Source organism: Phaseolus vulgaris, unplaced genomic scaffold, assembly GCF_000499845.2.
Source record: "Phaseolus vulgaris cultivar G19833 unplaced genomic scaffold, P. vulgaris v2.0 scaffold_279, whole genome shotgun sequence".
In the NCBI taxonomy this organism is placed as follows: Eukaryota; Viridiplantae; Streptophyta; class Magnoliopsida; order Fabales; family Fabaceae; genus Phaseolus; species Phaseolus vulgaris.
This window is the reverse complement of record NW_027174196.1, coordinates 1-27,597: the sequence shown is the minus strand read 5'-3', so window position 1 is coordinate 27,597 and position 27,597 is coordinate 1. Positions and strand designations below refer to the sequence as shown.

General features: G+C 43.8%; 2 protein-coding genes across 2 annotated transcripts; both read right to left on the bottom strand.

Annotated features, from left to right (window-relative positions):
• Window positions 1-14,796: 14,796 nt before the first annotated feature.
• On the bottom strand, window positions 14,797-15,225 carry LOC137817609 (uncharacterized). Its single transcript, XM_068620886.1, has one exon. It carries the CDS (start codon window positions 15,223-15,225, stop codon window positions 14,797-14,799), a length of 429 nt encoding a protein of 142 aa, XP_068476987.1.
• A 71-nt stretch (window positions 15,226-15,296) lies between these two features.
• LOC137817608 (vegetative cell wall protein gp1-like) lies at window positions 15,297-16,546 on the bottom strand. The gene is made up of 2 exons (XM_068620885.1): window positions 16,423-16,546; window positions 15,297-16,132 (listed from the first exon to the last, which is right to left on the bottom strand). The coding sequence occupies exons 1-2, from the start codon at window positions 16,544-16,546 to the stop codon at window positions 15,297-15,299; spliced, it is 960 nt and encodes a 319-aa protein (XP_068476986.1).
• Window positions 16,547-27,597: the final 11,051 nt, after the last annotated feature.

Here is a 27,597-nt window from a genome sequence, read left to right as displayed (position 1 = left end):
AATTCCTTTTGCAACCAAACTTTTCACACCTCATATTTTATGCATTTGTGACAATTCGCCACGAAGATTGCACAAAAACCATAATTTCACTTATTCACCAATTTTGCTACCAAGCCAAAAAAAGCCAATCCACCGAAGTTGGCTAAGCCAAAACCCAACCAAGATCAATTCCTTTTCCAACCAAACTTTTCACACCTCATTTTTGATGCATTTGTGACAATTCCCCACCAAGATTGCAAAAAAACCATAACTTCACTTATTCACCAATTTTGCTACAAGGTAAAAAAGCCAATCCACCGAACTTGGCTAAGCCAAAACCCAACCAAGATCAATTCCTTTTGCAACCAAACTTTTCACACCTCATTTTTGATGCATTTGTGACAATTCCCCACCAAGATTGCACAAAAACCATAGCTTCACTTATTTACCAATTTTGCTACATGGCAGAAAAGCCAATCCACCGAACTTGGCTAAGCCAAAACCCAACCAAGGTCAATTCCTTTTGCAACCAAACTTTTCACACCTCATTTTTTATGCAATTGTGACAATTCCCACCAAGATTGCACAAAAACCATAACTTCACTTATTCACCAATTTTGCTACCAAGGCAAAAAAAGCCAATCCACAGAACTTGGCTAAGCCAAAACCCAACCAAGATCAATTCCTTTTGCAACCAAACTTTTCACACCTCATATTTTATGCATTTGTGACAATTCGCCACGAAGATTGCACAAAAACCATAATTTCACTTATTCACCAATTTTGCTACCAAGCCAAAAAAAGCCAATCCACCGAAGTTGGCTAAGCCAAAACCCAACCAAGATCAATCCCTTTTCCAACCAAACTTTTCACACCTCATTTTTGATGCATTTGTGACAATTCCCCACCAAGATTGCAAAAAAACCATAACTTCACTTATTCACCAATTTTGCTACAAGGTAAAAAAAGCCAATCCACCGAACTTGGCTAAGCCAAAACCCAACCAAGATCAATTCCTTTTGCAACCAAACTTTTCACACCTCATTTTTGATGCATTTGTGACAATTCCCCACCAAGATTGCACAAAAACCATAGCTTCACTTATTTACCAATTTTGCTACATGGCAGAAAAGCCAATCCACCGAACTTGGCTAAGCCAAAACCCAACCAAGGTCAATTCCTTTTGCAACCAAACTTTTCACACCTCATTTTTTATGCAATTGTGACAATTCCCACCAAGATTGCACAAAAACCATAACTTCACTTATTCACTAATTTTGCTACCAAGGCAAAAAAAGCAATCCACCGAACTTGGCTAAGCCAAAACCCAACCAAGATAAATTCCTTTTGCAACCAAACTTTTCACACCTCATTTTTGATGCAATTGTGACAATTCCCCACCAAGATTGCACAAAAACCATAACTTCACTTATTCACCAATTTTGCTAGCAAGGCAAAAAAAGCCAATCCACCGAACTTGGCTAAGCCAAAACCCAACCAAGATCAATTCCTTTTGCAACCAAACTTTTCACAACTCATTTGTTATGCATTTGTGACAATTCCACACCAAGATTGCACAAAAACCATAACTTCACTTATTCACCAATTTTGCTACCAAGGCAAAAAAAGCCAATCCACCGAACTTGGCTAAGCCAAAACCCAACCTAGATCAATTTCTTTAGCAACCAAACTTTTGACACTTCAATTTTGATGCACTTGTGACAATTCCCCACAAAGATTGCACAAAACCCATAACTTAATTATTCACCAATTTTGCTACCAAGGCAAAAAAAGCCAATCCACCGAACTTGGGTAAGCCAAAACCCAACCTAGATCAATTTCTTTTGCAACCAAACTTTTGACACTTCAATTTTGATACATTTGTAACAATTCCCCACAAAGATTGCAGAAAACCCATAACTTAATTATTCACCAATTTTTCTACCAAGGCAAAAAAAGCCAATCCACCGAACTTGGCTAAGCCAAAACCCAACCTAGATCAATTTGTTTTGCAACCAAACTTTTCATACCTCAATTTTGATGCATTTGTGACAACTCCCCACCAAGATTGCACAAAAACCATAACGTCACTTATTCACCAATTTTGCTACCAAGGCAAAAAAACCGAATCCACAGAACTTGGCTAAGCCAAAACCCAACCAAGATTAATTCCTTTTGCAACCAAACTTTTCACACCTAATTTTTTATGCATTTGTGACAACTCCCCACCAAGATTACACAAAAACCATAAATTCACTTATTCACCAATTTTTCTACCAAGGCAAAAAAAAGCCAATCCACCGAACTTGGGTAAGCCAAAACCCAACAAAGATCAATTCCTTTTGCAACCAAACTTTTCACTCCTCATTTTTTATGCATTTGTGACAATTCCCCACAAAGATTGCACAAAAACCATAACTTCACTTGTTCACCAATTTTGCTACCCAGGCAAACGAAGCGAATCCACCGAACTTGGCTAAGCCAAAACCCAACCAAGATCAATTTCTTTAGCAACCAAACTTTTCACACCTCAATTTGGATGCATTTATGACAATTCCCCACCAAGATTGCACAAAAACAATAACTTCACTTATTCACCAATTTTGCTACCAAGGCAATAAAAGCAAATACACCGAACTTGGCTAAGCTAAAACCCAACAATGATCAATTTCTTGTGAACCAAACTTTTCATCCCTCAATTTTGATGCATTTGTGACAATTCCCCACCAAGATTGCACAAAAACCATAACTTCACTTATTCACCAATTTTGCTACCAAGGCAAAAAAACTCAATCCACCGAATTTGGCTAAGCCAAAACCCAACCAAGATAAATTCCTTTTGCAACCAAACATTTCACACCTCATTTTTTAAGCATTTGTGACAACTCCCCACCAAGATTGCACAAAAACTATAAATTCATTTATTCACCAATTTTGCTACCAAGGCAAAAAAAACAAATCCACCGATCTTGACTAAGCCAAAACCTAACCAAGATCCACTCCTTTTGCAACCAAACTTATCACACTTCATTTTTTATACATTTGTGACAATTCCCCACCAAGATTGCACAAAAACCATAACTTCACTTATTCACCAATTTTGCTACCAAGGCAAAAAAAGCCAATCCACCGAACATGGCTAAGCCAAAACCCAACCTAGATCAATTTCTTTTGCAACCAAACTTTTGATACATTTGTGACAATTCCCCACAAAGATTGCAGAAAACCCATAACTTAATTATTCACCAATTTTTCTACCAAGGCAAAAAAAGCCAATCCACCGAACTTGGCTAAGCCAAAACTTAACCAAGATCAATTCCTTTTGCAACCAAATTTTCACACCTTATTTTTATGCAATTGTGACAATTCCCCACCCAGATTGCACAAAAACAATAACTTACTTATTCACCAATTTTGTTACCAAGGCACAAAAAGCCAATCCACCGAACTTGGCTAACCCAAAACCCAACCAAGATCAATTCCTTTTCCAACCAATCTTTGCACACCTCATTTTTTATGCATTTGTGACAATTCCCCACCAAGATTGCACAAAAACCATAGCTTCACTTATGCACCAATTTTGTTACCAAGGCAAAAAAAGCCAATCCACCGAACTTGGCTAAGCCAAAACCCAACCAAGATCAATTCCTTTTGCAACCAAACTTTTCACACGTCATTTTTTAAGCATTTGTGACAATTCCCCACCAAGATTGCACAAAAACCATAACTTCACTTATTCACCAATTTTGCTGCCAAGGAAAAAAAAGCCAATCCACCGAACTTCATTAAAACAAAACCCGACCAAGATCAATTCCTTTTTTAACCAATCTTTTCACACCTCATTTTTTATGTATTTGTGACAATTCCCCACCATGATTGCACATAAACCATAACTTCACTTGTTCAGCAATTTTGCTACCAAGGCAAAAAAGCCAATCCACCGAACTTGGCTAAGGCAGAACCCAACCAAGATCAATTCCTTTTGCAACCAAACTTTTCACACCTCATTTTTGATGCATTTGTGACAATTCCCCACAAAGATTGCTAAAAAACCATAACTTCACTTATTCACCAATTTTGCTACCAAGGCAAAAAAAGCCAATACACCGAACTTGGCTAAGCCACAACCCAACCAAGATCAATTTCTTTTGCAACCAAACTTTTCACACCTCATTTTTTATGCATTTGTGACAATTCCCCACAAAGATTGCTAAAAAACCATAACTTCACTTATTCACCAATTTTGCTACCAAGGCAAAAAACCCGATCCACCGAACTTGGCTAAGCCAAAACCCAATCTAGATCAATTCCTTTTGTAACCAAACTTTTCACACCTCATTTTTTATGCATTTATGACAATGCCCCACCAAGATTGCACAAAAACCATAACTTCACTTATTCACCAATTTTGCTACCAAGGTAAAAAAAAGGCAATCCACCGAACTTGGCAAAGCCAAAACCCAACCAAGATCAATTTCTTTTGCAACCAAACTTTTCACACCTTATTTTTTATGCATTTGCGACAATTCCCCACCAAGATTGCACAAAAACCATAGCTTCACTTATGCACCAATTTTGTTACCAAGGCAAAAAAAGCCAATCCACCGAACTTGGCTAAGCCAAAACCCAACCAAGATCAATTCCTTTTGCAACCAAACTTTTCACAAGTCATTTTTTTAAGCATTTGTGACAATTCCCCACCAAGATTGCACAAAAACCATAACTTCACTTATTCACCAATTTTGCTGCCAAGGAAAAAAAAGCCAATCCACCGAACTTCAATAAAACAAAACCCGACCAAGATCAATTCCTTTTTTAAGCAATCTTTTCACACCTCATTTTTTATGTATTTGTGACAATTCCCCACCATGATTGCACATAAACCATAACTTCACTTGTTCAGCAATTTTGCTACCAAGGCAAAAAAAGCCAATCCACCGAACTTGGCTAAGGCAGAACCCAACCAAGATCAATTCCTTTTGCAACCAAACTTTTCACACCTCATTTTTGATGCATTTGTGACAATTCCCCACAAAGATTGCTAAAAAACCATAACTTCACTTATTCACCAATTTTGCTACCAAGGCAAAAAAAGCCAATACACCGAACTTGGCTAAGCCACAACCCAACCAAGATCAATTTCTTTTGCAACCAAACTTTTCACACCTCATTTTTTATGCATTTGTGACAATTCCCCACAAAGATTGCTAAAAAACCATAACTTCACTTATTCACCAATTTTGCTACCAAGGCAAAAAACCCGATCCACCGAACTTGGCTAAGCCAAAACCCAATCTAGATCAATTCCTTTTGTAACCAAACTTTTCACACCTCATTTTTTATGCATTTATGACAATGCCCCACCAAGATTGCACAAAAACCATAACTTCACTTATTCACCAATTTTGCTACCAAGGTAAAAAAAAGGCAATCCACCGAACTTGGCAAAGCCAAAACCCAACCAAGATCAATTTCTTTTGCAACCAAACTTTTCACACCTTATTTTTTATGCATTTGCGACAATTCCCCACCAAGATTGCACAAAAACCATAACTTTACTTATTCACCAATTTTGCTACCAAGGCAAAAGAAGCCAATCCACCGAACTTGGCTAAGCTAAAACCCAACAATGATCAATTTCTTGTGAACCAAACTTTTCATCCCTCAATTTTGATGCATTTGTGACAATTCCCCACCAAGATTGCACAAAAACCATAACTTCACTTATTCACCAATTTTGCTACCAAGGCAAAAAAACTCAATCCACCGAATTTGGCTAAGCCAAAACCCAACCAAGATAAATTCCTTTTGCAACCAAACATTTCACACCTCATTTTTTAAGCATTTGTGACAACTCCCCACCAAGATTGCACAAAAACTATAAATTCATTTATTCACCAATTTTGCTACCAAGGCAAAAAAAGCAAATCCACCGATCTTGACTAAGCCAAAACCTAACCAAGATCCACTCCTTTTGCAACCAAACTTATCACACTTCATTTTTTATACATTTGTGACAATTCCCCACCAAGATTGCACAAAACCATAACTTCACTTATTCACCAATTTTGCTACCAAGGCAAAAAAAGCCAATCCGCCGAACATGGCTAAGCCAAAACCCAACCTAGATCAATTTCTTTTGCAACCAAACTTTTGATACATTTGTGACAATTCCCCACAAAGATTGCAGAAAACCCATAACTTAATTATTCACCAATTTTTCTACCAAGGCAAAAAAAGCCAATCCACCGAACTTGGCTAAGCCAAAACTGAACCAAGATCAATTCCTTTTGCAACCAAATTTTCACACCTTATTTTTATGCAATTGTGACAATTCCCCACCCAGATTGCACAACAACCATAACTTACTTATTCACCAATTTTGTTATCAAGGCACAAAAAGCCAATCCACCGAACTTGGCTAACCCAAAACCCAACCAAGATCAATTCCTTTTCCAACCAATCTTTGCACACCTCATTTTTTATGCATTTGTGACAATTCCCCACCAAGATTGCACAAAAACCATAGCTTCACTTATGCACCAATTTTGTTACCAAGGCAAAAAAAGCCAATCCACCGAACTTGGCTAAGCCAAAACCCAACCAAGATCAATTCCTTTTGCAACCAAACTTTTCACACGTCATTTTTTATGCATTTGTGACAATTCCCCACCAAGATTGCACAAAAACCATAACTTCACTTATTCACCAATTTTGCTGCCAAGGAAAAAAAAGCCAATCCACCGAACTTCAATAAGACAAAACCCGACCAAGATCAATTCCTTTTTTAACCAATCTTTTCACACCTCGTTTTTTATGTATTTGTGACAATTCCCCACCATGATTGCACATAAACCATAACTTCACTTGTTCAGCAATTTTGCTACCAAGGCAAAAAAAGCCAATCCACCGAACTTGGCTAAGGCAGAACACAACCAAGATCAATTCCTTTTGCAACCAAACTTTTCACACCTCATTTTTGATGCATTTGTGACAATTCCCCACAAAGATTGCTAAAAAACCATAACTTCACTTATTCACCAATTTTGCTACCAAGGCAAAAAAAGCCAATCCACCGAACTTGGCTAAGCCACAACCCAACCAAGATCAATTTCTTTTGCAACCAAACTTTTCACACCTCATTTTTTATTCATTTGTGACAATTTCCCACAAAGATTGCTAAAAAACCATAACTTCACTTATTCACCAATTTTGCTACCAAGGCAAAAAACCCGATCCACCGAACTTGGCTAAGCCAAAACCCAATCTAGATCAATTCCTTTTGTAACCAAACTTTTCACACCTCATTTTTTATGCATTTATGACAATGCCCCACCAAGATTGCACAAAAACCATAACTTCACTTATTCACCAATTTTGCTACCAAGGTAAAAAAAAGGCAATCCACCGAACTTGGCAAAGCCAAAACCCAACCAAGATCAATTTCTTTTGCAACCAAACTTTTCACACCTTATTTTTTATGCATTTGCGACAATTCCCCACCAAGATTGCACAAAAACCATAACTTTACTTATTCACCAATTTTGCTACCAAGGCAAAAGAAGCCAATCCACCGAACATGGCTAAGTTAAAACCCAACCAAGATCAATTCCTTTTGCAACCAAACTTTTCACACCTGATTTTTGATGCATTTGTGACAATTCCCCAACAAGATTGCATAAAAATCATAACTTCACTTATTCACCAATTTTGCTACCAAGGCAAAAAAAGTCAATCCACCGAACTTGGCTATGCCAAAACCCAACCAAGATCAATTCCTTTTGCAATCAAACTGTACCGCCCAGGTAGTCGGAAGTGATGACGTGGTAGCAAGCTATTACGTAGGCGTGTTGAGCAGGGCTCCTGGCTGGCAGAAGGGAAGGAAGTCGGGGGGCTCGTGTAGTCGCCAGTCCTTAAGTTGGCGTGCTCCGATCTCTAGCATACCTAAACCGGCGGTCACCAGGTTTGTGATAAAGTCGCCGGGTGCGAACCTAGACGACCAAGTGATCAGAGATCGCCGAAAGGAAGACATCACCGAAGGATCAGGGAGGTTTTGTTCCAGGCCTTCGAAGCAGAGGATGAAGTCGTCAGATGGTCATTCCCTTGCTAGCCAGAGGTTGAGGTCGAGGAACAGCTTACCCGAGCATGCACGATGAAGCAAGTGAAGTAGATAATGAAGGCGGCCGGTGAGACCACAGGGAAGGTGTGTATGAAGGCACCCGTACTCGCCACGCAGAAGAGATCACGCTCCAAGGCAGTTATGCGCTGAGTTGTTTCATGCATAAGTAACTTAGCCGAAAGCCTGAAGAGTAAGAAGTGGCGCCCAAGTCAAGGATGCTCCAGGTGGTGACACGTGTTCAGCTGGATACGAGCCACGTATTCAGATGTGTAACTGTCAGGAGAGAGAAAATGCACAGGTATATAAGGGATCCTAACGAACTTTTGAGGTACGCGCGTTTTAGAATACTTCTTTTACGCTTGTGACAACTTGAGTACGCTGAGAGAGAATTTTGCACGGTTCTAGAAGTTCTTAGTTTTCTCTTAGTATTTTGGTGGTTCAGTCGTTGACTTGGGCGTCGGAGCGTGATCGGCCGCAGCGGCGCCGTTCTGTCTTTTGCAGGTTCTTGAGGTGAATCAAGGTGAAGGACGGAAGCTAACACGGCACAAAGTCGATCCAGATTTGACAAGGCAAGGCTCTTGCGTTTTGGTCAACAGGCAGGATCTTCAGGCGCCCACCGTGGGGCCGTGTAAAACCTGTCCCCATCCACAGCGTGAGTTCTTGGAGTTTCTGCAGTTTCTGTGTGGTTGTGTGCTGGTGCAACCATTTTCCGCCGTTCATTCAAGCTTTGTTCGGTAGATTCGTGTTTTCCACCGTTCGTTGAAGTTTTGTTCGGAGAATTGAGGTTTTTCCCCGTTTGTGTAAGTTCTTGTTCGGTGAGGTGAAGTCTTTCGCCGTTTACGCGAGTTTTAATCGGTGAGATCGAACCTTCGTCGTTCGTTCGGATTTTCGACTGGTGAATAAGAGGTTTTGGTGGAGAAGCGGTGGTTTGTAGTGAAGTTGCAAGTTTCCGCGAAGGTTTTTGCTGATTGAGATTGTGTTCTTGAACTTCTGTGGAGTTTACGAAGTTCTGACCGATTGATTGCTGGATCGATCGTTGCTGAAGGAGGTTTTGTTCGTCGCTCGTGGTGATCTGCTAAGTTTTCATGAGAAAGATGAGAAGCAACCGTTCAAGACCAGTTGTGCCAGTTGCTGCTGAAGGCGCCATGACTATGGCGTAGATGGTGGAGATTATGCGTGCGCTGCAGGCGAATGTGGAAGCCTCGCGCATAGAGCAGGCAAAGATGCATGAGGACCTAGTCGCCTCTCAGGCCAGGAACAAAGAGCTCAGCAAGGTGACTGAGGAATTGCGCCAAGCTCTTCAGGAGCAGAGAGGGCGCCCAGTCGTTGAAGAGGTCGCACCGTCGTCGCCACCTCGCGTTTTCCCCATGCCTTTTGCTCAGGCGATCACAGACACGCCTATCCCTGCGAGTGTGGTACCCGTGAAGGCTACTTTCACCGGCGTGCAGGATCCTGAGGCACATCTCACCACGTTCCACACGCAGATGATGCTGTCAGAAGGCTCGGATGTTGTGTATTGCAAGATGTTTGTGAGCACGCTCCAGGGAACAGCGCTGGAATGGTTTGTGAGCCTGCCTACAGGTCACATAACCAATTTCCAGCAGTTTTCGAAGCTTTTCGTCGATCAGTACATAGTGAACAAGGCGCCGCCTAGGGTGTCTTATGATCTGTTCGACATAAGGCAGTACCAGGGAGAGTCCCTCAGGGACTACTTGAATCGCTTCGGAGCGCAGATGGTCCGCTCGCCAACCAAGGACGAAGAGATGCTGGTATACGCCTTCAAAAAGGGCGTGCTGCCGGGACCTTTCTGCGAGGCACTGATCAGGGCTCACCCCGCCACGTTTACTGATGTTAGGCTACATGCTGAGGCTGAGGGAGAGAACGCCGATCGGGAAGAAGAGGCGAGGAACCGCCCAGAGGAAGCGAGGGAGCTGGGAATCGCCAGGGCGGTGGCGGTGATCGCCAGGGAAGCTAGACCCAAACCCGTCGAGGAATGGCTCGAAAGGGAGATCGGGGGAAAGGTCTTCAAGCTGGGAAGATCCTTGGAGGCTGAGCACCAAGACCAGATCGCCGAGGTGATAGAGCGGCATCTGGATGCTTTTGCATGGTCTGCTTCAGACATGTCGGGAATCGACCCCGACTTCTTGTGCCACTATCTAGCAATGGACAACCAGGTCAGACCAGTGCGACAGAGAAGAAGGAAGTTCAACGAGGAGAGAAGACAGGCGATCAGGGATGAAACACAGAAGCTCCTCGCCGTAGGCCATATCAGGGAAGTCCAGTACCCTGAGTGGCTGGCCAATGTCGTACTGGTAAAGAAAAGCAACGGGAAGTGGCGCATGTGCGTCGATTTCACTGACCTAAACAAGGCTTGCCCAAAGGATTCATATCCTTTGCCAAGCATAGACGCCCTGGTTGACAGTGCTGCAGGGTGCAAGTTGCTGAGTTTCCTGGACGCCTTCTCGGGGTACAACCAGATAAAGATGCATCCCATTGATGAAGAGAAGACCGCCTTCATGACCGAGAGATCGTGCTATTGCTACAAGGTGATGACCTTTGGGCTGAAGAACGCGGGGGCCACGTACCAAAGGTTAATGGATAGGGTACTTGCACCAATGCTGCAGAGGAATGTGCAAGCGTACGTGGATAATATGGTCGTGACCTCGCCGGAGAAGAGCAAGCACGTTGCGGACTTGGAAGAGTTGTTCACCACAATCGCCAAGTCCAGGTTAAAGCTGAACCCCGAGAAGTGCATTTTTGGCGTGGAGGCAGGGAAGTTCTTGGGATTTCTCTTAACTGAAAGAGGAATAGAGGCCAATCCTGATAAGTGTGCTGCCATCTTGGCGATGAGGAGCCCGGCTACCGTGAAGGAGGTGCAGCAACTTACAGGTTGGATGGCCGCCTTGTCTCGTTTCGTATCGGCTAGCGGAGAGAAAGGCCATCCGTACTTTCAGTGTTTAAGCCGGAACAACAAGTTTGCCTGGACGAAGGAGTGTGAAGAGGCCTTCGTCAAGCTTAAAGAGTACCTGGCGAGCCCGCCGGTTTTGTGCAAACCGTTGGTGGGAACCCCTCTAAAGTTGTATTTTGCTGTAACTGAGAGGGCGGTGAGTGCGGTGCTCGCCCAAGACTAGGACCAGGCTCAGAAGCCTATTTACTTTGTCAGCAAGGTGCTGCAGGGCCCGGAGGTGAGGTATCAGGCCTTGGAGAAAGCCGCGCTGGCTGTGGTATTTTCGGCGAGGAGGTTGCGCCACTATTTTCACAGTTTTACAATACTGGTGATGACCGACTTGCCCATCCAGAAGGTTCTGAAGAAGCCTGATGTAGTTGGGAGGATGGTGAAGTGGGCGGTGGAGCTGTCGGAGTTCGATATCAAGTATGAGCCCCGAGGTCCGATCAAGGGGCAGATTTTCGCTGATTTTGTGGTCGAGCTCTCGTCAGAAGCAGCGCGAGTTGGGGGGGATGATTTCCGTTGGGTGCTCTCGGTGGACGGATCGTCGAACCAGCAGGGTAACGGTGCTGGAGTCATCCTAGAAGGGCCCAACGGTGTGCTGATTGAGCAGTCCCTGAGGTTTGCCTTTAAAGCCAGCAACAATCAAGCAGAATATGAGGCGCTGATCACTGGAATCTTGCTGGCCAAGGAGATGGGAGCTAGGGTGCTAATGGCTAAGAGTGACTCGCTGTTGGTCACGGGACAAGTAACAGGGGAGTTCTAGGCCAAGGATCCACAAATGGCAGCTTACCTGGAGTATGTGCAGGAATTGAAGAGTTCCTTTGTCTCCTTTGAAGTGGTGCATGTGCCCAGAGAGCAGAATGCCCGAGCTGACTTGCTAGCTAAGCTCGCCAGTTCGGGCAAGGGGGGTAGACAGAGGATGGTGATTCAAGAAACTCTGAACACGCCTAGGGCATTTGTGGCAGACCACCTGGTTCTTCAAAAGAGCAAATCGACGGAGAAAGCGGCGAGGATTCACCGGTCTTTGACTCAGGAAACCTTGAGATCGCCGAGAATAAGAGCATGTCGGGGGGAGAGGGTGAACATGACGCAGGTCTGTGCTACGCATGAGCCAGACACTTGGATAACACATTACCAGCGATGCCTGGCAGATGGCCTTCTCCCGCTGGATCCGACGGAGGCTAGGAAGGTAAAGAAAAACTCCAGCAAGTTCACAATGATTGATGGCGAGTTGAATAGGTTTGGGTTCACACACCCACTCCTAGAATTTGTGCACGGAGAGAAATGTACAAGAATCATGGCCGAGCTCCATGAAGGGATATGCGGAAGTCACGTCGGGGGTCGAGCTCTGGCCGCGAGAACCCTCCGTGCAGGTTACTACTGGCCAACAATGAGGGAGGACTGCAAGAAGTATGCACAGTGTTGCAAGCAATGTCAGCAGCACGCCGATTGGCACAAAGCGCCTCCCGAAGAGTTGAAGTCGATTTACAGCCCTTGGCCGTTTCGTACGTGGGGGATCGACATTCTGGGACCTTTCCCATTGGCGATCAGGCAGATGAAGTACTTGGTGGTGGCAATTGAATATTTCACCAAGTGGATCGAAGCAGAACCAGTAGCCCAGATCACCGCACACAAGATCGAGAGCTTTGTGTGGAAAAACATCGTGTGCCGGTTTGGTGTGCCTAAGTGCCTGGTTTCGGACAACGGAACTCAGTTTGCAAGTCACCTATTGAAGAAGCTGTGCGAAGAGGTGGGAATTCAACAGGTATTTGCATCCGTTGAGCACCCTCAGACAGATGGCCAAGTAGAGTCCGCCAATCGGGTATTGCCAAGAGGCTTGAAGAGAAGACTAGAGAAAGCCAAGGGATCGTGGGCTGAGGAGGTACCCCGTATAGTTTGGGCGAAGCAATGATTCCAGTGGAAATCCAGGAGAGCTCGCCGAGATTCCAGAACTTTGTAGCGGAAGACTTGAATGAGGAAAGAAGGCTGAATCTGGATTTGCTGGATGAGGTCAGGGAGGAGGCGAGAGTAAAAGCTGAGGCAGTGAAAAGAAGGATTGAACGAAGGTCTAACTCGAAGGTGATGCCAAGGCAATTTAAAGAAGGCGTACTGGTGATGAGGAAGGCCCACCAGTACGAGATGGAGAACAAGTTGTCGCCTAAGTGGACGGGACCGTTCAGAATAACCGAGGTGCTCGGGAACGGCGCCTACCGCTTAGAAACATTGGAAGGAGGGGCGATTCCTCGCACTTGGAACTCCACGCACCTCAAGTTATATTACAGTTAAAAGCTTTGTAAGTAAAAACAAACACGAAGAGTTTTGCAAGCTTTCTGTTAAAACAGTTTGAAGGGGGCACTCTTTTTTCCCTAAGGAGGGTTTTTAATGAGGCCACCCAATAAAGAAGAGTTTTCAAAGTTTAAAGTGTTTTAGATTGCATGCTTGTTGTTGTTACGAAAGTTTTGGAAAAAGACCTTGTCACTCATATGTGATTTAAGGCAAGTTTGAAGTTATGCTGCATGCTTTCTAAAAAGTTTTTAAGTCCCCATTGCTTTTCGGCGATTGGCGGCATTAGTTAAAGTTAAAAGTCCACATCGCTTTTCGACGATTGGCGGCATCAGTTAAAGTTAAAAGTCCTCATCGTCATTCGGCGGTCGGAGGCACCAGCAACGTTTAAAAGACCTCAACGCCCTCGCGCGTCCTGAGGCGAGAAAGAGATAATGTCCTCAGTGCATCCAGGGGGGAGGAGATGTACACCCTGGGCAAGTTGAGGCACCAGATAAAGACCTCCTCGACTTTGTGCGAGTGCAGGCGAGAACAAGTTAAAAGTCCTCAGTGCATCCAGGGGGGAGGAGATGTACACCCTGGGCAAGTTGAGGCACCAGATAAAGACCTCCTCAACTTTGTGCGAGTGCAGGCGAGAACAAGTTAAAAGTCCTCAGTGCATCCAGGGAAGAGGAGATATAATCCCTGGGCAAAGTAGAGGCATCAGATAAAGACCTTCTCGCTGTCGAGCGAGTTCAGGCGAGATAAAGACCTTCTCGCCGTCGAGCGAGTTCAGGCAAGATAAAGACCTTCTCGCCGTCGAGCGAGTTCAGGCTAGGTAAAGACCTTCTCGCCGTCGAGCGAGTTCAGGCAAGATAAAATCCTTCTCATCTCGAACGAGTTCAGGTAGGGTGTGGAGGGTGGAAGAAGTTTAAAGGAGGGCTAAGGTAGGTTCGAAGAGAACGCCTAGCTATCCGGCTTATTGTTCTGAAACTCAGGGAGGTAGAGAAGGATCCGAAAAGCGCCTCTACCCCAGATGAGGGAACAATAGCCAAGTTATGAAGGTAAAAAGAGGCTTACATCGCCGGGACCCGATGGCGATCAGAGGAGATTCAGGCGATGGCAAGAGTAAGGGCCCATTTTGATGGAGCAGATCAGGCGGACTATGTATTAAACTATCAGTTGGATTGAAACTTGTTGTTTAAGTAAGTAGTTTCACGCTGAAGCTCGTTGCCTTAAGTTCACAAGTTATTAGAATGCTATCGTTCGAAAGTTGATAGTTTGATCGAGTTTGAAGCAGTAAGTAAACGGTTGCGCCCGCAGAATCGCTAAGTTAATACAAGGAGAAGCAAAGTAAACAGAAAGACCACATGTGGAAGCGGAAAAATTTATAATAAAGCTGTGCCAGTTCGAATACAAAGAAAAGAAAATTACAAGTAAAGGTCGTGCAAAAGGTAATAGGCTAATAAGTGATGGAGGGAAGCAGCTAATCTTCAGAAGGAACGATCTTTCCATCCACCACTTCGTTACAAATCGACACCATGGAGAGGTCGAGCTCGGGGTATTGGCAGGCGACTTGCTCCAGGGCGGCGTCGAATCCGGCGGCAAGAACTTGGGCGGAGCTCAGTTCAAGCTCTTCGTTTTGTTGCTTGAGCCCCTCGGTTTGCTGTTTCAGCTCGTCAGCTCGCTTCTTCAGTTCTTCTGTTTCCCTACGAGTCTGAGCGAGGTCATCAGCAACCTTCTTGCCTTCGCCCCGCGCCTGGGCCAGCTCTGCAGCAATCTTTTCATTTTCCTCTCGAGCCTTGGCGAGCTCGTCCACGACGTCGTCCCTCTCCCTCTCAACCCTTCCAAGGAGAACCTCCCGATCAGCCGATCTCTTCTCAAGGTTCTCCACCTTGGTTGCATCCGCTTTCATCGATGCCTCCAAGTTGGCCACCTTGAGCCTGTAAGGCACCAACTTGCTCTCCAGCTCGATTTTCTCTTGAGCTAAGAGATGCAGCTTCTGCGCAGATCAGAGGCCTCCTTGCGCGCAACCCTCAGCTCGACACTCATGGCATCCTCCACCCTTAAGTGATCGATCTCCGCCATCATGAGGTTGCAGGATAGCTTTTCCGCCTCGATCCTTATCAGGCGATTCTCCTCTTGAAGTGTGGAGATATCGCCCTGAAGTTTTTTGCTGGAGCTCTCCACAGCTCTTGTTATGATGGAGGGGAGGTCCTCCGCCGTCATTTTGAGTTTAGCTGTAAAGGGCCCCCAGATTTCTCTGACTGCGAGGGGAAGGCTTGCAGCTGCTGTTGGTGGAGGTGCTGAAGAAGCCTGGTGCTGACTCTCACCGCCACCCTCTTGAATTGGTTGATGAGGTTGGGTTTCCTGGCGTGGTGGTGAAGAGGGGGACTCGGTTATGAGTATGGGTGAGTTATGGGCGCCTTCATCCCCACCTGGTGCAGCTTCAGCGATTGAGGCAGTAGAAGGAGGACCCTCTCCAGCAGATACGAATGGCGTGGAGGCCCTATGAGGGTTCTCCAGGAAGTTAGGCTTGTTGCCCTCAACCGTAGGAAGCGCAGCTGCCAAGGGTACTGCTTGGACCGGCGGTGTTGGAGCCGGGGGAGAGGGCGGAGTTGGTGTTGGGAGAGTGGGTGGAGAAGAAGGTGCCACCCTCTTCCTTTTGGTGACAAGGCCGTCCTCAGTCGCCTCGTCATCCTCTTCTTCATCTTCTTGGACCACTTGAGGAGTTTTTCTCTCTGGTTTCCTCAAGATGAGCTTTTTTCGTTGAGGGGCGGGCAGTGCCTCGGGAGGAGCTGGGCCTTGAGGGGCGATCTCCCCTGGGCAGCAACGATCTCCACCACCGAGTTAGGCACGGTTTGAGAACCCGAGGCCAGTTTGTGGGTTCGGGCGAGCGCCCTCAGTTCAGCTAACTTGCCTTTCCCAACATGAGATCTGCACAGTGCAAAAATATACAAGTAAGCGCGAAGGCAAAGGTGAAATATACAAGTATGTGTGCGAAGGATATAAAAAAAATGGTGCATGAAATAAAAACCAAGTCCAGTGCGCAACAAGCAGGACGCCCAATAAAGGCAAGACGAGAACCTAAAATGTCGAGGTAAGTACTAACCTATGTGAGCTTCGAGTTGGTCCTCGAGGAACTCGAAGGAGATTATTGCGGAGGTGGGAAAGGTGATGTTAGCAGCCGCTACGCTCTTCCAGAAAAGGCATAGGTCCCTGTCCAACTCGCCCATGTTGTCAGGACTTCTTGGCCTTCTGAAGTTTTCTTTAGAGTCCTTACTTCCCTTGTTTACCCAGTACAAGGGGAAGCCATCGAGCAGCGAAGGGTCTTGAGCGTTTTGGCACACTTGGACAAACTTTCCCTTCCAATCTTTGTAAGATTGCTGGAAGATAGAGAGGATCGATCTCCCAGCAATCCCGTTTAAGCTCACCCAGGGGCGATCTCCAGGATTCTTGGCCTCGAACAGGAAAAGGAAGACGTCTAACGAGGCCGGTAGTCCCAAATGCGCGCACATAATTTGGAATGCCCGCACGAATGCCCAACTGTTGGGATGGAACTGGGCAGCGGCGATGTTGAGCTCAGTTAATAGTTCCCGTTCAAAACGGGTGAAGGGAAGCCTAAGTTTCACCTTCTTGAAGAGAGTAGTGTAAATGAAGCAGAACAACTCGCCGTTGTTCCCCTTGTCATCCGCGCAGATTGGCACGTCAGGAGGGCAAGGCAGCACCATCAGTTTGTCGTCGTGCTCCTTGTGGAATGAGAGGTCGGGTTCGTCCCCTTTCTTCAGCCGTAGCACCACCAACGTAGAGTTTACTAAAGAGGTCTCCTTCAGCAAAGTTGGGGTGGCCCACGGGTAAAGTTTCTTGTAGTCTGGAGTGGGAATGGGGGCTCCTCCGGCGACTGGTGGAGTTGCCTGAGCAAGGTTGGGACGAGAGGTTGCAAGCCTCTCAGCCTGGGAAGAGGGAGCACCAAATGCTCGCGGTAGGTTATGCGCTTGGGATGGAGGGTTTCATGATGAAGGAGGAGGATTCGCGGTGGTTTTTGTACGAGCCATCGCGGGAACTGCAAAGGAAAAGCAAAAAAGAAAGATGAACGAAGGTTGTAGAGATCGACTCGATTGAAGACGAAGGATGAAAAACGAACGAACGAGAGTTCGTTGTGATGAAAGTAATGGACGACGAAACCCTAAGTTATGAAAAGGGAGAAGAAGAAGAAACAACCCACAACATATGCACCAGACAGATAAAGGATGATGCGAATCGGTTAAAATGCAGCAAGTATCAACAAAAGAAGTAAAAGAGAGAAAACTCAGAGCGTTTTGAGAGGGCAAAGACATGATGAAACAGTAAAAAATGAAAGGGTTTAAGGGTTTTTCAAACGTTTTTGGAAGCGCAAATGACAGCTGAAAATGACCGTTGATGAGGCCACGTGTCGAGGGATTGGAAAAAGGTGTTTGGTGGAGCGTCAGAAAAGCAGAGGGTACGAACGTTTGGAATTCTACGCCAGCGCCACGTAGATCGGCAATGACGTGACCTCTTAGTCTTTTCGCTGGACAAGTCTTCGCTTAAGACTGGGGTGCTTGTGTACCGCCCAGGTAGTCGGAAGTGATGACGTGGCAGCAAGCTATTACGTAGGCGTGTTGAGCAGGGCTCCTGGTTGGGAGAAGGGAAGGAAGTCGGGGGGCTCGTGTAGTCGCCAGTCCTTAAGTTGGCGTGCTTCGATCTCTAGCATACCTAAACCGGCGGTCACCAGGTTTGTGATAAAGTCGTCGGGTGCGAACCTAGACGACCAAGTGATCAGAGATCGCCGAAAGGAAGACATCGCCGAAGGATCAGGGAGGTTTGTTCCAGGCCTTCGAAGCAGAGGATGAAGTCGTCAGATGGTCATTCCCTTGCTAGCCAGAGGTTGAGGTCGAGGAACAGCTTACCCGAGCATGCACGATGAAGCAAGTGAAGTAGATAATGAAGGCGGCCAGCGAGACCACAGGGAAGGTGTGTATGAAGGCACCCGTACTCGCCACGCAGAAGAGATCACGCTCCAAGGCAGTTATGCGCTGAGTTGTTTCATGCATAAGTAACTTAGCCGAAAGCCTGAAGAGTAAGAAGTGGCGCCCAAGTCAAGGATGCTCCAGGTGGTGACACGTGTTCAGCTGGATACGAGCCACGTATTCAGATGTGTAACTGTCAGGAGAGAGAAAATGCACAGGTATATAAGGGATCCTAACGAACTTTTGAGGTACGCGCGTTTTAGAATATTTCTTTTACGCTTGTGACAACTTGAGTACGCTGAGAGAGAATTTTGCACGGTTCCAGAAGTTCTTAGTTTTCTCTTAGTATTTTGGTGGTTCAGTCGCTGACTTGGGCGTCGGAGCGTGATCGGCCGCAGCGGCGCCGTTCTGTCTTTTGCAGGTTCTTGAGGTGAATCAAGGTGAAGGACGAAAGCTAACACGGCGCAAAGTCGATCCAGATTTGACGAGGCAAGGCTCTTGCGTTTTGGTCAACAGGCAGGATCACAAACTTTTCACACCTGATTTTTTATGCATTTGTGACAATTCCCCAACAAGATTGCATAAAAATCATAACCTCACTTATTCACCAATTTTGCTACCAAGGCAAAAAAAGCCAATCCACCGAACTTGGCTAGGCCAAAACCCAACCAAGATCAATTCCTTTTGCAACCAAACTTTTCACACCTCATTTTTGATGCATTTGTGAAAATTCCCAACCAAGATTGCACAAAAACCATAACTTCACTTATTCACCAATTTTGCTACCAACACAAAAAAGGCCAATCCACCGAACTTGGCTAAACCAGAACCCAACCAAGATCAATTCCTTTTGCAACCAAACTTTTCACACCTCATTTTTTATGCATTTGTGACAATTCCCCACCAAGATTGCACAAAAACCATAACTTCACTTATTCACCAATTAGGCTACCAAGGCAAAAAAAGCCAATCCACCGAACTTGGCTAAACCAAAACCCAACCAAGATCAATTCCTTTTGCAACCAAACTTTTCACACCTCATTTTTTATGCATTTGTGAATATACCACACCAAGATTGCACAAAAACCATAACTTCACTTATTCACCAATTTTGCCACCAAGGCAAAAAAAGCCAATCCACCGAACTTGGCTAAACCAAAACCCAACCAAGATCAATTCCTTTTGCAACCAAGCTTTTCACACCTCATTTTTTATGCATTTTTGACAATTCCCCACAAGATTGCGTAAAAACCATAACTTGACTTATTCACCAATTTTGCTACCAAGGCAAAAAAAAGCCAATCCACCGAACATGCCTAAGCCAAAACCCCAGCAAGATCAATTCCTTTCCCAACCAAACTTTTCACACCTCAATTTTTATGCATTTGTGACAATTCCCCACCAAGATTGCACAAAAACCATAACTTCACTTATTCACCAATTTTGCTACCAAGGCAAAATAAACAAATCCACCGAAATTGGCAAAGCCAAATCCCAACCAAGATCAATTCCTTTTGCAACCAAACATTTCACACCTCATTTTTGATGCATTTGTGACAATTCCCCACAAAGATTGCATAAAAACCATAACTTCACTTATTCACCAATTTTGCTACCAAGGCAAAAAAAGCCAATCCACCGAACTTGGATAGGCCAAAACCCAACCAAGTCAATTCCTTTTGCAACCAAACTTCACACCTCATTTTTTATACATTTGTGACAATTCCCCACCAATATTGCACAAAAACCATAACTTCACTTATTCACCAATTTTGCTACCAAGGCAAAAAAAGCCAATCCACCGAACTTGGCTAAGCCAAAACCCAACCAAGATCAATTTCTTCTGCAACTAACCTTTTCACACCTCAATTTGGATGCATTTGTGACAATTCCCTACCATAATTGCACAAAAACCATAACTTCACTTATTCACAAATTTTGCTACCAAGGCAAAAAAAGTCAATCCACCGAACTTGGCTAAGCAAAAACCGAACCAAGATCAATTCCTTTTGCATCCAAACTTTTCACACCCCATTTTTGATGCATTTGTGACAATTCCCCACCAAGATTGCACAAAATCCATAACTTCACTTATTCACCAAGTTTGCTACCAAGGCAAAAAAAGCAAATCCACCGAAATTTGCAAAGCCAAATCCCAACCAAGATCAATTCCTTTTGGAACCAAACTTTTCACACCTCATTTTTTATGCTTTTGTGACAATTTCCCACAAAGATTACACAAAAACCATAACTTCACTTATTCACCAATTTTGCTACCAAGGCAAGAAAAAAGCCAATCCACAGAACTTGGCTAAGCCAAAACCCAACCAAGATCAACTCCTTTAGCAACCAAACAATTCACACCTCATTTTTGATACATTTGTGACAATTCCCCACCAAGATTGCATAAAAACCATAACTTCACTTATTCACCAACTTTGCTACCAAGGCAAAAAAAGCCAATCCACCGAACTTGGCTAAGCCAAAACCCAACCAAGTCAATTCCTTTTGCAACCAAACTTCACACCTCATTTTTTATACATTTGTGACAATTCCCCACCAATATTGCACAAAAACCATAACTTCACTTATTTACCAATTTTGCTACCAAGGCAAAAAAAGCCAATCCACCAAATTTGGCTAAGCCAAAACCCAACAAAGATCAATTACTTTTGCATCCAAACTTTTCACACCTCAATTTGGATGCATTTGGGACAATTCCCTACCATAATTGCACAAAAACCATAACTTCACTTATTCACTAATTTTGCTACCAAGGCAAAAAAAGCCAATCCACCGAACATGGCTAAGCCAAAACCCAACCAAGATCAATTTCTTTTGCAACCAAACTTTTCACACCTCATTTTGGATGCATTTGTGACAATTCCCTACCATAATTGCACAAAAACCATAACTTCACTTATTCACCAATTTTGCTACCAAGGCAAAAAAAGCCAATCCTGCGAACTTGGCTAAGCCAGAACCCAACCAATATCATATCCTTTTGCAACCAAACTTTTCACACCTCATTTTTTATGCATTTGTGACAATTCCCCACAAAGATTGCATAAAAACCATAACTTCACTTATTCACCAATTTTGCTACCAAGGCAAATAAAGCCAATCCACCGAACTTGGATAAGCCAAAACCCAACCAAGAGCAAGTCCTTTTGCAACCAAACTTTTCACAACTCATTTTTGATGCATTTGTGACAATTCAAGACAAGATTGCACAAAAACCATAACTTCACCTATTCACCAATTTTGCTACCAAGGCAAAAAAAGCCACTCCACCGAACTTGGCTAAGCAAAAACCTAACCAAGATCAATTTCTTATGCAACCCAACTTTTCACACCTCATTTTTTATGCATTTGGGACAATTCCCCACCAAGATTGCACAAAAACCATAACTTCACTTATTCACCAATTTTGCTACCAAGGCAAAATAAACCAATCCACCGAACTTGGCTAAGCAAAAACCCAACCAAGATCAATTCCTTTTGAAACCAAACTTTTCACACCTCATTTTTTATGCATTTGTGACAATTCCCCACCAAGATTGCACAAAACCCATAACTTCACTTATTCACCAATTTTGCTACCAAGGCAAAAAAAGCCAATCCACCGAACTTGTCTATGCCAAAACCCAACCAAGATATATTCCTTTTGCAACCAAACTTTTCGCACCACATTTTTGATACATTTGTGACAATTCCCCACCAAGATTGCACAAAAACCATAACTTCACTTATTAACCAATTTGGCTACCAAGGCAAAAAAAAGCCAATCCACTAAACTTGGCTAAGCAAAAACCCAACCAAGATCAATTCCTTTTGCAACCAAACTTTTCAAACCTTATTTTTGATGCATTTGTGACAATTCCCCACCAATATTGCACAAAAACAATAGCTTCACTTATTCACCAATTTTGCTACATGGCAAAAAAAGACAATCCACCGAACTTGGCTAAGCAAAAACCCAACCAAGATCAATTCCTTTTGAAACCAAACTTTTCACACCTCATTTTTTATGCATTTGGGACAATTCCCCACCAAGATTGCACAAAAACCATAACTTCACTTATTCACCAATTTTGCTACCAAGGCAAAATAAACCAATCCACCGAACTTGGCTAAGCAAAAACCCAACCAAGATCAATTCCTTTTGAAACCAAACTTTTCACACCTCATTTTTTATGCATTTGTGACAATTCCCCACCAAGATTGCACAAAACCCATAACTTCACTTATTCACCAATTTTGCTACCAAGGCAAAAAAAGCCAATCCACCGAACTTGTCTATGCCAAAACCCAACCAAGATATATTCCTTTTGCAACCAAACTTTTCGCACCACATTTTTGATACATTTGTGACAATTCCCCACCAAGATTGCACAAAAACCATAACTTCACTTATTAACCAATTTGGCTACCAAGGCAAAAAAAAGCCAATCCACTAAACTTGGCTAAGCAAAAACCCAACCAAGATCAATTCCTTTTGCAACCAAACTTTTCAAACCTTATTTTTGATGCATTTGTGACAATTCCCCACCAATATTGCACAAAAACAATAGCTTCACTTATTCACCAATTTTGCTACATGGCAAAAAAAGACAATCCACCGAACTTGGCTAAGCAAAAACCCAACCAAGATCAATTCCTTTTGAAACCAAACTTTTCACACCTCATTTTTTATGCATTTGTGACAATTCCCCACCAAGATTGCACAAAACCCATAACTTCACTTATTCACCAATTTTGCTACCAAGGCAAAAAAAGCCAATCCACCGAACTTGTCTATGCCAAAACCCAACCAAGATATATTCCTTTTGCAACCAAACTTTTCGCACCACATTTTTGATACATTTGTGACAATTCCCCACCAAGATTGCACAAAAACCATAACTTCACTTATTAACCAATTTGGCCACCAAGGCAAAAAAAAGCCAATCCACTAAACTTGGCTAAGCAAAAACCCAACCAAGATCAATTCCTTTTGCAACAAAACTTTTCACAACATATTTTTGAGCCATTTGTGATAATTCCCCACCAAAATTGCACAAAAACGATAACTTCATTTATTCACCAATTTTGCTACCAAGGCAAAAAAAGCAAATCCACTGAACTTGCCTAAGCCAAAACCCAACCAAGATCATTTCCTTTTGCAACCAAACTTTTCACACCTCATTTTTGACACATTTGTAACAATTCAAGACAAGATTGCACAAAAACCATAACTTCACCTATTCACCAATTTTGCTACCAAGGCAAAAAACGCCACTCAACCGAACTTTGCTAACCAAAAACCCAACCAAGATCAATTTCTTATGCAACCAAACTTTTCACACCTCATTTTTTATGCATTTGTGACAATTCCCCACCAAGATTGCACAAAAACCATAACTTCACTTATTCACCAATTTTGCTACCAAGGCAAAAAAAGCAAATCCACCGAACTTGGCTAGACCAAAACCCAACCAGGATCAATTCCTTTTGCAACAAAACTTTTCTCACCTTATTTTTGAGCCATTTGTGACAATTCCCCACCAAGATTCCACAAAAACCATAACTACACTTATTCACCAATTTTGCTACCACGGCAAAAAAAGCCATTCCACCGAACATGGCTAAGCCAAAACCCAACCAAGATCAATTCCTTTTGCAACCAAACTTTTCACATCTCGTTTTTTATGCATTTGTAACAATTCCCCACCAAGATTGCACAAAAACCATAACTTCACTTATTCACCAATTTTGCTACGACGGCAAAAAAAGCCACTCCACCAAACTTGGCTAAGCCAAAACCCAACCAAGATCAATTCCTTTTGCAACAAAACTGTTCACATCTCGTTTTTTATGCATTTGTAACAATTCCCCACCAAGATTGCACAAAAACCATAACTTTACTTATTCACCAATTTTGCTACCAAGGCAAAAAAAATCCACTCCACCGAACAAAGCTAAGCCAAAACCCAACCAAGATCAATTCCTTTCGCAACCAAAGTTTTCACAGCTCATTTTTTATGCATTTGTGACAATTCCCCACCAAGATTGCGCAAAAACCATAACTTCACTTATTCACCAATTTTGCTACTAAGGCAAAAAAAGCCAGTCCATCAAACTTGGCTAAGCCAAAACCCAACAAACTTTTCACAATTTCACACCATTTTCACACCAAACTTTTCACCAATTTTGCTACCAACGCATAAAAAGACAATCCACCGAACTTGGGTAAGCCAGAACCCAACCAAGATCAATTCCTTTTGCAACCAAACTTTTCACACCTCATTTTTTATGCATTTGTGACAATTCCCCTTCAAGATTGCAGAAAAACAATAACTTCACTTATTCACCAATTTTGCTACCAACGCAAAAAAAGACAATCCACCGAACTTGGGTAAGCCAGAACCCAACCAAGATCAATTCCTTTTGCAACCAAACTTTTCACATCTCATTTTTTATGCATTTGTGACAATTACCCACAGAGATTGCACAAAAACAATAACTTCACTTATTCACCAATTTTGCTACCAAGGCAAAAAAAGCAAATCCACCGAACATGGCTAAGCCAAAACCCAACCAAGATCAATTCCTTTTGCAACCAAACATTTCACACCTCGTTTTTTATGCATTTGTAACAATTCCCCACGAAGATTGCACAAAAACCATAACTTTACTTATTCATCAATTTTGCTACCAAGGCAAAAAAAGCCAATCCTCCGAACTTGGCTAAGCCAAAACCCAACCAAGATCAATTCCTTTTGCAACAAAACTTTTCACACCATATTTTTGAGCCATTTGTGACAATTCCCCACCAAGATTGCACAAAAACCATAACTTCACTTATTCACCAATTTTGCTACCACAACAAAAAACGCCACTCCACCGAACAAGGCTAAGCCAAAACCCAACCAAGATCAATTCCTTTCGCAACCAAACTTTTCACACCTCATTTTTTATGCATTTGTGACAATTCCCCACCAAGATTGTACAAAAACCATAACTTCACTTATTCACCAATTTTGCTACCAAGGCAAAAAAAGCCAGTCCACCGAACTTGGCTAAGCCAAAACCTAACAAAGATCAATTCCTTTCGCAACCACACTTTCACACTTCATTTTTTATGCATTTGTGACAATTCCCCAACAAGATTGCACAAAAACCATAACTTCACTTATTCACCAATTTTGCTACCAAGGCAAAAGAAGCCAGTCCACCGAACTTGGCTAAGCCAAAACCCAACAAAGATCAATTCCTTTCGCAACCAAACTTTCACACTTCATTTTTTATGCATTTGTGACAATTCCCCAACAAGATTGCACAAAAACCATAACTTCACTTATTCACCAATTTTGCTACCAAGGCAAAAAAAGCCAATCCACCGAACTTTGCTAAGCCAAAACCCAACCAAGATCAATTCCTTTCGCAACCAAACTTTTCACACCCCATTTTTTAGCATTTGTGACAATTCCCCACCAAGATTGCAAAAAAACTATAACTTCACTTATTAACCAATTTTGCTACCAAGGCAAAAAAAGCCAATCCACCGAACTTGGCTAAGCCAGAACCCAACTGATCCTGCCGGCAACTCGAACGTGGGTGAATCGCTTCGTAACACTCTCAGCCCTGTCTTCGCGACTGTGTCTCCTGAAGAATCACCCTCTGAACTTTCTCTCAGATGTCTTCAAAGTGTGACCTGCAAAATACACAGACGGCGCCTCTAGCAGCCGTTTGCACTCCGACGATCAAGTTAGTCCAACAGAACCACCAGAAACTGGGAACTAGTAATGTGTGTGTGAGAAAAAACTTGCACTCTGTTTTTCGTCTATCTTTTTTTTTTCCCCTCACTCTCACTCTGATTCTGCCTTTTATCTCCCTTTCCCTGCTTCTGGGCATAACAGAATTCTGTTATGCTTTTCTGGCATGTGTCAGAACTCTGTCATGCTTTTCAGAGAAAGCGTACCTTCAGAATCAGCAATGGGGAGCGTGAGAGTCTGCGCATGTCTGCGCTTGGCTGCGCCTGTCTGTACCTTTAGCGGTACGGAGGACTGGCTTTTTTTGCCTTGGTAGCAAAATTGATGAATAAGTAAAGTTATGGTTTTTGTGCAATCTTGGTGGGGAATTGTTACAAATGCATAAAAACGAGGTGTGAAATGTTTGGTTGCAAAAGGAATTGATCTTGGTTGGGTTTTGGCTTAGCGAAGTTCGGTGGATTTGCTTTTTTTGCCTTGGTAGCAAAATTGATGAATAAGTAAAGTTATGGTTTTTTTGCAATCTTGGTGCGGAATTGTCACAAATGCATACAAAATGGGGTTTGAAAAGTTTGGTTGCTAAAGGAATTGATCTTGGTTGGTGATCCGATCGGTCATCGGTAGTCGATGACGTCAGCATCAGAGAACGACGTGGACCACTCGCAGGGTGACACGTGGACCAGGTGGCAGAGAGGTAGGGGGACGATCGCCAAGAGAGGTGATCGGTGGTCAGTAACCAAGTTACCACCGACAGATCAGGCGGCAGAGAGATCGGGGGATAGATCACCCAGAATGGTGATCGGTGGTCAGTAGCCAAGTGACCACCAGCAGACCAGTTCCCAGACTCGCGCCTGGAGGCAGAGCGCGAGTAGCGAATAAACACTGATCAGTCATCGGGTATATTGTCATCGGGGTCTCGTGTTACACGCAGTTAAACTAGGGACTAAGGTTCCCAGCGAGAGCGTTACGCATGGACCTCGCATGAGCACGCCTCAAGGAATCATGCACGAGAGTGGCCTGAGGGAACTAGTAAGCCAGTCGATGATTGGTGATTCCCTCAACCCATTACGTGCGTGTCATCCTGAAGGGTAAGTCGCCTACGCAGAGAGTAACGTTTGGTGAGTGCGCCTAGACCAGCCACACCCGACGCTCTCCTAAGAGTATGCAATTTACCCAGATAAGAGAAGCATCCTAAGTTACTCCGCAAGGGCGTAACTTAGGCAGACAAAGAGAGGCGCTAGAGCCCTTCCAGTAAGTGACACGTGTGTGGTTAGATGTGAGTTGCAGGCCTCCACGTGTCATCATCTGAGAGGGGTGCGGTCCAGACAAAAGAGCACTCCGTACCGCTAAAGGTACAGACAGGCGCAGCCAAGCGCAGACATGCGCAGACTCTCACGCTCCCCATTGCTGATTCTGAAGGTACGCTTTCTCTGAAAAGCATGACAGAGTTCTGACACATGCCAGAAAAGCATAACAGAATTCTGTTATGCCCAGAAGCAGGGAAAGGGAGATAAAAGGCAGAATCAGAGTGAGAGTGAGGGGAAAAAA

Excerpts from the sequence above, each read along its gene's own strand:
- LOC137817609 (XM_068620886.1), bottom strand. The coding sequence starts at position 15,225 with ATGAAAGCGGATGCAACCAAGGTGGAGAACCTTGAGAAGAGATCGGCT.
- LOC137817608 (XM_068620885.1), bottom strand. The coding sequence starts at position 16,546 with ATGGGCGAGTTGGACAGGGACCTATGCCTTTTCTGGAAGAGCGTAGCG. Across the intron at positions 16,133-16,422 it reads CCAACTCGAAGCTCACATAG|GGGAGATCGCCCCTCAAGGC; the intron begins GTTAGTACTTAC and ends GTTGCTGCCCAG.